The sequence below is a fragment of the Melopsittacus undulatus genome, chromosome 14 (assembly GCF_012275295.1).
Source record: "Melopsittacus undulatus isolate bMelUnd1 chromosome 14, bMelUnd1.mat.Z, whole genome shotgun sequence".
Lineage (NCBI taxonomy): Eukaryota > Metazoa > Chordata > Aves > Psittaciformes > Psittaculidae > Melopsittacus > Melopsittacus undulatus.
Genome location: NC_047540.1, coordinates 1,101,417 through 1,111,542, shown reverse-complemented (window position 1 = coordinate 1,111,542; position 10,126 = coordinate 1,101,417). Strand labels below are relative to the sequence as shown.

The following is a 10,126-nucleotide window of genomic DNA, read 5'->3' as shown; positions in this document are numbered from 1 at the left end:
GGACAGGGAGAGCCCCTGGGAAGACGAACCTGGAATAACCACCGGGAGCTGCGAGTTCAGCTCCAGGTGCAGAAATCAGCTCTGGGAACAGAGCTCCTGACTTGGGAGGGAAGAAGGAGGAGGAGGAGGAGGAGGAGGTGAGCGCTGCAGCATCTGCCCCAGCCCCGTCCCTGCCGCAGAGCACCAGGCCCAGCCTCACTCCTCAGCTCACCCAGTGCCCCCAGTGCTGCTGCGTGGCCGCCCCAGTCACAAATAAATAGGAAGGTCTTGACCCTTGCCCGGTGTTCCCGGGGGCAGGAAGGATGGAGCTGAGGGAAGTGAGAGGCTCCCGGATGTAGATGGGGCTGGAGGTGGTCGCTGCTCTGAGCTTGCCGTGGGGCCACAGGGCCAAGGTTGGGTGGCACAAAGAGTCCAGTGCCCCAGTGCTGCTCCGAGGGGTGGGAGCCAACAGCCCTGTTCCTATGGGCTCTGCCCAGTGCTGCAGCTCCATCCCAGGGAAGCAGGACAAAACCCTCCGCTTCCAATGGGATGCCCATGCCTGAGTCCGGTGCGAAGCCCTGGGGCCAGCGGTGCTCCAGCTGTGCTCCAGCTGTGCTCCAGCCTCCTCCGCTGGCACAGGGCAGGCTGGAGCCTGCAGCAGGGCCAGGCTGTCAGCGAGGCGTCCGTGGGCGCTGATGGGTGTGTGTGCATGCGGTACCTGTGGGCAGGCGAGCGCGGGTGCGGGTGGCAGGAGCGGAGCTTCCAGGTCCGTCCTGCCCAGCGTCCTCAGAACTTGCCTTGCTTTAGCTTGTCGATGTGGTAAGTGAGCTTCAGGGCTGGGCCCAGCTTCAGCCCCATGTACTTCATCATCATGTCACTCCGCAGCAAGAGCAGGGCTTTCCCATCGATCTCCTGCCAGGAAGGGAAACGACAGCACTTGTGACTAACCCTGTGAGCACCAACCCTGCCCAGGCTGGGGCTCTATGGTTCTGTTGTCATCTGGTCCCAGGTGTGAGGAGGCTTCACCTCCCAGTGCCCAGGCTGAGCAGCAGCATCCCTCAAGCAGAGGGGACAGGGCTGGAAAACAGACACTGCAGGGAACTGAGATGAGTGGGGCCCAATGCCCTGCAGTGCTCCCAGGTCTCCTGCCTGATGCCCTGGGATGCTCTGTTCCCTGGATGGGGGTTTCCTAAGCTGGGGATGTGGATGGGCAGAGGGGTTGTTGGTGACTGGAGCCCCAGCCCTGCAACCTCCTTGGAGGTCACTGAAAGCCTCCCTTGAACAGGAGCAGCAGAACTGGGGCTGCTTTGAGCCTGGGTTAGGAGGAATTGGGATGCGGAGGTGCCAAAATGCACCTGGAATTGTACAAACTCCAGGTCTGTTTTACACACCAGAGCCTTGGGAGGCTCCTTTTATAGGGAACAGGGGAGCTCGGCAGGAGTGCACTCAATGAATCCCACTCGGAACATGTTCCTTGCCATGAGGTGAACATGAAGACTCCAGGATGAACAGGGGCTGTGCAGGCAGCACTGCGGCTCCAACCCAGCCAAGAGCCCTCCATGCACACCTTGGAGCCTCAGCTGGGCTCAGATGTGCTCCCTTGGCAGCAGCTGGGTAAGAGGATCCGGAGCAGGACTTGTGAGGACGCTTTCCTTGGCACTCACTCCAGTCCAAAGCGCTGCTCCTGGATCACCTTCCATGATGATCCCCCCATCCCACCCATGCACACACACACGGATGCACTCACGTGTTTCCGGAACAGGTCTGCATGGGGTCCCAGCTGAGGATCTGCCTCCCGGATGAACTGCATCACCTCCTCCACCGACCAGGATGTGGGATCGCGGCTGCTCAGCCGGGACACGTCCCTGGATCCCAGGAACCTGTCTGAGCCTGGGGAGGGGGAGACAGCAGCCGTCACCTGGGGTCCTGCAGCACTGATCCTGCTGTGCCTCACCCCCAGCCCGGGGCACATCCTGGGCCCAGCTCTAGCACTGAGCCTTGTGCTCCCTCCTTAGGCCTGACTTTGGGGCCAGTTTTCTACACTGAGCCCCTTCCCCTGCTCTAAACCCCACTTTGCCTCTCTCCAGCTGGGTTTGCTCCTGCCATTGCCACTGCTCCTTGCCATCTGCTGATGGTTCCCACTGCCACAGGCAATGATCCTCCATTCCCACATCTCCCCCAAGTGCCATTCCCCTTGCTCCCCTGCTCCAAACACCTCCTCCAGCAAACCGGTTCATGTTTCCATGGCTGCATTGGCTGATGGACTGAGCCCACCTGGTGAGTTCTGTTGTCTCAAAGCACCACCCAAGCTAACACAAGTCCTACTCCCTGCATGCCAGCATGGGCACATCCCATGGTTTCAGCTCCCTGCCTGCAAACATGGATGTGGGGGCACCTGAGGGATGGAGGCAGAAGCAGCCTGAGCTTTCCAGAGGCTTTTACTGATGCTGTGCACAGAAAGAACAACTTGTTTTCCCAACACCCCCTGTACATGGTGCTCAGCTCTCCTGCCCCATCTCCTCTGCACAAACAAGCACCATGCATCCGCCGCAGCTCCAGCCTCCCTGCCCATTCCCAATCCATCCTCCTCGGCTCAGACACCAGTTCACTGCTTCCCCCTGTTTGCCAGTCCAGCTCCTGCCTGTGCCTTCCACTGACCTCCACATCCATCACACCACGAGTGACCCTGCGAGCATCACCACCCGCCCGCCTGTGTGTGTCTACAGCCCCTGCCAACCCTCTCGGACTACCTGTGCCAGTGCCGAGGTCTCTGGTACTCGCTGCAGTTAGAAAGGTGTAACTGGAGTTAGAAAAGCCCTTTAGTGCCCAAGTTACAAGCGCAGGGCTGGCTTCTGAACTCTCTTACCCCCAGAGCTAAGCCTACGCAAGGCAGAGGAGCTGCCCTGGCTGAGGCTAGAGGGTTGGTGCAGGTGCCTGTATCCTGGCAGGCGATAGTCTCTGGAGCTCCGGCTGTGGCTGGAGGCATTGACAGAGTTCAAGGCAGAGTCCATGGGGTCCAGGCGAGGCTCCAGGGGCCCTGGGAGGCCATCTCCCAGGACAAAGGTTTCACCTGGAACGCACCAAGCTGCAGTCAGTGCACCCGCTCACCATGCATGATGCTACCGCTCGCACGGCACCGGGTGCTGGGGGTGTCCTCGGAAGCACTAAACCAGGCTCTGCCCATGGCTGCAGCCCAGCAAGGACCAGGCCAACCAGTTGGCAATGGGGATGGGTGGTACCCAGACTGTTGGCATCACTCTGGTAATGGGGGCATTGCTCTGGTTGCAGTCCTGGGTCCTTACTGCTGTGCAGTGCAGGGCTGCCTGTTCAGGATGCCAATGGCACAGGGCTCACACAATAGCCCTGAGCAGGGAGAGGATGCTCCCCGAGGGGTCAAGCAATGCACATCACCGGTGCTAGCAGGCAAGGTAACGGAGCAGGCAGCTGGGACCCATGCAGAGCAGGAGGCTCCTCAGAGCACCTCAGTCACGGCCAGGCAATGCTCTCATGCCATGCTGAGCCTCCAGCCTCAAAGGCAAGGTGCTGGTGACCACAGCTCACCCCTGCTGACCTCCTGCTGGGCTCGGGCTCATTCCCTAAGTCACTGACAGCTCCCTTTGCTGGGACACACAGAGGGGCAGGGTAGGGCGCAGGGGTCCCAGTGCAGGCCTGGCTTCCTCACCAGTGGGCATCATCTGTCAGTGGCAGCATTAGGATGGAGCTGTCTGGGTGATGCATCAGCTGAGCCAGCAAGATCTGCCTTTGTTACACTGTGCTGCCTTCATCCTAGGACCATGTGGTTGGAGACTTAACTATGGCACAACCAAGTCTCAGTCCAGGTGGATCTGATGCCTCACGAGTCACCCTCAGACACGTGTGTGCTTCATTATGAACAATGAAATACCTGGTGTGTTCATACAGCACAAGAGGAAAGAGGCTCCTGCAGCAAGGCCAGGCCAGTGCATCCAGCTGGGAGCTGGAGCTCCTCTCCCAGCATCCATAGAGACCCAGAGGCAGCTCCTGGCCCTGAGCTGCTGCCATTCACACCCCATGGTGGGGGACAAGGAAGAAGAAACCTGAACAACCCCAGCCAGGCCCTGGGCTTCTTCCCTGGGGTGTCCCAGACCACAGGAGCAGCAAGCAAGAAGCCAGCCCAGTGCAGCTGCACTGACCTGGGATGGGGATGAGGGTGCAGAGGAGATGCTGCAGCCCAGGAGGCCTAAAGCTGCTGAGATCTTAGAACCAGTGCAAAGTCACTGAATGGTTTGTGTTGGAAGGGACCTTAAAGCTCCTCCAGCTCCAACCCCAGCACCTTCCACTGGAGCAGCTGCTCCAAGCCCCTGTGTCCAACCTGGCCTTGAGCACTGCCAGGGATGGGGCAGCCACAGCTTCTCTGGGCACCCTGTGCCAGCACCTCAGCACCCTCACAGGGAACAGCTTCTGCCTCAGAGCTCAGCTCAGTCTCCCCTCGGGCAGGTTCAAGCCATTCCCCTTGGCCTGTCCCTACATCCCTTGTCCCAAGCCCCTCTCCAGGTTTCCTGCAGACCCTTTAGGTACTGGAAGTCTTCCAACCTCAGATCTTCCCCAGTGTCCCCACTAAGCTGATGCTGCCATGCTGAGTGCTGCAGCCACTGGGGCAGCCTCAGAGGTCTGCTCTTTTCTCTGCTTCCTATGAACTACAGGCCTGGGATCCTCTGGTTTCAGCTTCTGCTGCCTGTGCTTGAGCAGAGATCCCAGGGGTGAGTGTGTCTGGAGCCAGCCCCTGCCTGCCCCGGCTTCCTCTCCTGGGGCTATGGAATGGAGAGATCCTCTTGTCCAGCACATTGGGCATTCAGGGAAGCAGATGTGAGGCTCTCACCCATGTAACCGCAGCCCTGCCTCTCCTGGGCTCTGCTGCTCTGCACTCGAGGCATTTCTGCCCTTCTTTGCTCTGGGATGCTCTCAGACCAGCAGCGCATCCTTAACACCTCACAACCAGCACTGGTGTGAGACTGTTACTGCTGTGTGCTGGCCTGCACAGCACCAGCTTCCCACCAGGACAGATGTGTTTTCATCTGCTCTCTGTGCATGGAAAGTGGTTTCCTGGCTTATGACTATTCCTGAATAACTCTGAACCCTTCCTTCACTCCTGCACCCCTTTCCCACCAGGCTGGATGTAAAGCCAGCCCTGAGCTGGCTGCTCTGGCTCAGAGGTGGATGAGATCCCCTGGCCTATGTGCAAGCTGCAGATGTGACTTCCACCCGTGGTTACCCATGGCAGCTTCTTCATGTCAGATGTATTTCCTCTCCAACAGGGCAGCTTTGCTTAAAACCCAAACCACATCCATGGAATACTTGTGCCAAAGGGGCAGGTCTGGCTCACAGGAGGGTGCAGAGACATGAGAGGGGTCAGTGGGTGCCCTCTGCATTGGTTGGGATGCTCAATCACAGCACGGTGCTGTGGGCATGGGAACAGGTCTGTGCTGCACATCTCCATCCTCAAGGAAATGCAGCACCCAATGTGGGGCAATAACAGCTCAGGCAAATGTGTGCATGAAACTGCTCATGAGGACACCAAAGCTCACTGGGCACTTGCAGCCCAGAACCTCCCTGTGCTGGGGGCACCCCCAGAGCGTGAGCAGAAGCTCAGAGAGGGGATCCTGCCCCTCTGCTGTGCTCTGGGGAGACCCCCCCTGCAGCCCTGATCCAGAAGCAGCACCAGAGGGACATGGAGATGCTGTGAGGGCTGAAGCATCCCTGCTCTGGAGCCAGGCTGAGAGCTGGGCTGGGGCAGCCTGGACAAGAGAAGGCTCCTGAAGGGGAGACCTGAGAGCAGCTCCAGTGCCTAAAGGGGCTGCAGGAAACCTGGAGAGGGGCTTGGGACAAGGGATGTAGGGACAGGCCAAGGGGAATGGCTTGAACCTGCCCGAGGGGAGACTGAGCTGAGCTCTTAGGCAGAAGCTGTTCCCTGTGAGGGTGCTGAGGCGCTGGCACAGGGTGCCCAGAGAAGCTGTGGCTGCCCCATCCCTGGCAGTGCTCAAGGCCAGGTTGGACACAGGGGCTTGGAGCAGCTGCTCCAGTGGAAGGGGTCCCTGCCCGTGGCAGGGGTTGGAGCTGGAGGAGCTTTAAGGTCCCTTCAACCCAAACCAGGCTGGGGTCTGTGATCTGTGCAAGCAGAAGGGCTCAGCTATTGAAGACTGCAGCTTGGGCTGCTGGGACACCACGTGCACTGGTTCCTGTCACTGCAATGCCAAGGAGCCAATATTCACCCTCAGTAAATATTTAACTTAGCAATTAACACCGTGTCCCTATCCTGCTGTGAATGCCCCGTGATGCATTCACCAAGTATGTGATCGTGTTCTCACATGTGGTTATGATCGTACATCTGAGGAAGAGGCTGAGCCCATCCAGCTGCGAGCACTGCTTTGAGGGGGAGAACTGAAGCTGCACATTCATCCTCAGGTCACCTATGTCTGGCCTTGTGTTTGGCTGGGCTTTGTATTGCAGCAGAGCTCGAGGCTCCTTGGTAGGGTCCACAAGAGACTTTGGATCATCTTAAAGCTACAAACACCCAGAGGAGAGCTCAGAACTGACACCTCCAGACAGGGGAGAGGGAAACAAGGCGAGAGGGGAACGATTCTTAGCTCTGTGACTCATCTGTAGCAGAAGACAACACGCAGGGCACAGGATGCGCTCAGGTGTGCACCCTGTGCAGAACCCTCCTGCCTCCCTCCATAGGCAGCAATGGGGACCTGGGTTATCCTGAGGCAGATCTGCTTACACAAACTGCTGGTTTTAAGTAAGAGCTTGCATTTAGAGCACTGGGGGAAACAGCACCGGGAGTGGGGAGAGGCAGGGAGCAGCTCATTAAAGTGCAATTAAACAGTGCTAGAGATTCAAGAACGTGGTTTTACTGCGAACACACGGAGCGTGGCCACAAGCACCAATCTGATTTACACAGCTCCTAAACTCCCTCTGCTCCCAAGGAACGGCAGCCTCTGGAAAGCAGGGCCCCACTGTGCTGGAACTGCAGCTTTCCAGCAACAAGCTCCATAAATGCCACCGGATGGGAGAGGAAAACAATGTAAGAAGGAAGATCCCTCCTCAGGCTCCTGACTGCTTGCCAAAGGTGTGATGGATGCAGCTTCCCACTGCTGCTCGCTGCCTTCAGCTTGGCAGACTGGAAGCTGTTCAGGTCCTGTCACACTGCTGAAGGCAGAATGAGCTGTGCTGGGTTCTCACTGTGAGAAGAGGAACCTCCTTGCCCAAGAACTACTCAATAGCTGAGTATTTCAGGCTCAGATTCCTCAAATACACCCTCTGAAATGCAGATGTTCCTGCTTGTATTTAAGCATCAATCCAACAGGATCACCACCCTCACATGAAGGCACACTTTCTACCCACTCTTCTCTACTGTTACAGAAGAGGATGCAGTACTCTGGGCATCCTGATGACACAACCCATTCAAAGACCAAGAGAGAATCAAATAGACTTTGAAGTAGCCTAAGAATCCATCCTGCAGACAACCTAACGTTAAGTTCCTTCTTGGAATTACTTATTGCAGAGGCCTTCTCTCTTCACTGACAACAGAATGTACAATACTCACCACCTAACCAAGGCACCTTAATCTTCAGAGCACATCACTGTGCTTCAAGAGTGGGCTGAGCACTGCATGTCCCACCTTGTAGAGGAGTGGGAAGGCTTTGCTAGCAGTTAACCTAAGTGCAGTGGCTGATGTACCGAAAGAGAGTGCCAAGAGGACCTACCAAGGGCATGTATCTGGTGGTGAGAAACAGATTGAGCCTCAGGGAACAGTTTCTGACTGTGCTGGAATGGATGAGATGGTTCCACACATCACCTTGTTCTTCACCTACATAACCATTTTATTCCTTGTAAATACTAAGGCCACCAGCAACCATCCATTGTAGGGTGCAAGTTCAAATCAGCTGCACTTAGGGAAGGGGTCAGTAATCCTGCAGAGCACACGGCACAGTGATGGATGGAGACTAAATAGGCCGTGCACTTGCAAATCTGGGCTCAGCAGCCAAGCCCAGCAAGAATCAGGGACACAGTGATCTGAAGGCACAGCAACAAAATACAAAGGAAGTGAACTGTGAGCCCAACCAAGAGTCTCCAGCAGGTCACATTACAAAGAACTGAGAATAAAACCTTGGCAGATTTCACCATCAATTACTTAAAAGGCTTCAGTAAGGTTAAATGTCCATAACAGTGTCTGCAGTTCAAACCAGAAGGGAAAGTGGCAGTCAGTGAAGACTCCTGCTCAGGTCCCCCAGCTACCTGAACCCCTGGGATCTCCCACCTCCACATGCAAGGGACACCTATGGACCACGCATCACAGGGGACATCTCTGCAGCTGCTTCTGCAGCACATCTGCACCAGCATTCTCTGATGGACAGGGCAGGAAGCAGCAGCACTGTGGGATGTGATGTGACCTGGTTCAACTGGTGGAGAACACGCTCATGAGATCCTCCCTGCTACTTAGGGAGGATTGTGAGGAGCAAGATGGGATCCTGGGAAAGTGCAACAGGTTCCTGGCCCTGCAGCTGCCCATCAGCATCTGTACAATGCACTGCAGCAAACCAGCATGGAAAAACTGGGGGGAAGATCAACTGAAGCAACTGGGCAGGTTTATGGCTGTTAATACCATGCACAGCAATGGAAGCTAAAATAAGGGGAAATTAAATCCCAGGTTATGTGGTATTAGGTGACGATGATGAGGGTTAGAAGGAATCCTCCCTGCGTTCCATGTGCCTCACACAACTGCTTGGGCAACCTGCCTTGGGAGAGCATGGCTTCATTTCTGCCTGAAACACCAAGCACTGACCCATGCCAGCGACCAAGCAAAGCAGACCTAAACCCACAGCTCTGCACAGCAGCTCTAGTCCTGCTGTGCCCATTACAAGCCACTCCAACCAGCCAGCTTTGGGAAGAGACACTGTGCTCACCTTCCAAAGGGTGACGGTCATTCTTTGGTAACTTGGGGGAGAGAGGAGCAGTGTATGGAGGGGAATCTTGGGAATAGCGCTTTGTACCCCGGCCTGGTCCCTGCAGAGTGCCGTCTAAGGAACTGCTTCTGTCTAGGAAGAGAGAACAAGCCCTATTTAGGAGTGGAGACTTGCTGGGAAACCCAGTCCTGCCAGAGTCACTCTTGACCACCAGTGTGGTCGCAGCCTGCTCCAGCTGCGCTCCAGCACATCTGTCAGTGCTTTACACTTTAGACTTTGCAAGTCTGATCAAAGGCTGGTGAGAAACCTAGCGAAGGAACTTAGCCACATCCTGCCACATTCCACCCCAAGTAACACCTCTGATGGACTCCATCCCGTTTCTCCTCATTCTACCCCTCGGCTTGTCCTGTGTAATTCCTGCTCCTCCCCACTCTTCCCCTTTCAGATGTTTGCAAACACTTCAGTGCTTGATTAAACTGGACTCAAATGTTCCATCCTTCCCCAAAGGGACCCCTCGAGAGCTGCCACTGCTGCTCCTCTCCAAGTGCTTCCCAGTGCTGGGGCTCTCTGCATGCAGCACAGCACAGGACACCTGGATGCGCTGGGAGATGCCTCTCTGTAGACGGCTGAAGGCTGCACAAAGTGTCAATGGGTGGATGAACACAGAGAATGGGAGCACCAACACGGATGGGAACGGCAGCAAGGGAACAGGTACAGAGGGTGGCAGTCCATGACCTGCCTGCACAAGGCATGGTCAGCTGGGAAGCAATGACACGAGGTTACCTCCAGCCACTGCCTGTTGCATAGGCCCCCAGTGCTGCTGGCTCTCCCCTTCCCGCTGCCCCAAGCATGGGCCACAAGTGGGAGCCTGCAGTGTTCCAGCTGGATGAATACCAGGAGCTGGAGCAGCCCCAGCTGGTGGGGCAGGGCAGGAACGGTGCTGGAGGGGTGACAGGAACACGGTGGGAAGCGACTGGGTCTGACACCGACGGGATGCATCACGCCAAACACAGAACAGAGGTACAGGGGTGGGAAGCAGCACGGTCACAATTCAGTCGACTAAAGAGAAGTACAGAGGTAGGGAACAATACCTGAATCCTTTGGGGAAATGAAAGATGAAGCTGCTTGTAGTGAGGTGTTAGGACTCCATACAGGTATCATCAATAAATCATTGTACCACTATACCTAAACTGTGTAACAGT

General features: G+C 56.4%; 1 protein-coding gene across 6 annotated transcripts in view; it reads right to left on the bottom strand.

The window, feature by feature from the left end:
* Nucleotides 1-516: 516 nt before the first annotated feature.
* The window catches only part of LOC101875523 (Scm polycomb group protein homolog 1), a 58,701-nt gene continuing 49,091 nt past the window's right edge, over nt 517-10,126 (bottom strand). For 3 of the 6 annotated variants that reach the window (XM_034069123.1, XM_034069128.1, XM_034069124.1), the window contains 4 exons: nt 8,925-9,056; nt 2,846-3,049; nt 1,727-1,869; nt 517-891 (listed from right to left, as the gene is read on the bottom strand). In XM_034069123.1, the coding sequence (XP_033925014.1) occupies nt 766-891; nt 1,727-1,869; nt 2,846-3,049; nt 8,925-9,056 (605 nt within the window). In that variant the 3' untranslated portion in view covers nt 517-765. The remainder of the gene's footprint in view (nt 892-1,726; nt 1,870-2,845; nt 3,050-8,924; nt 9,057-10,126) is intronic. The other 3 variants (XM_034069126.1, XM_034069125.1, XM_034069127.1) reach the window with 3 other exon arrangements.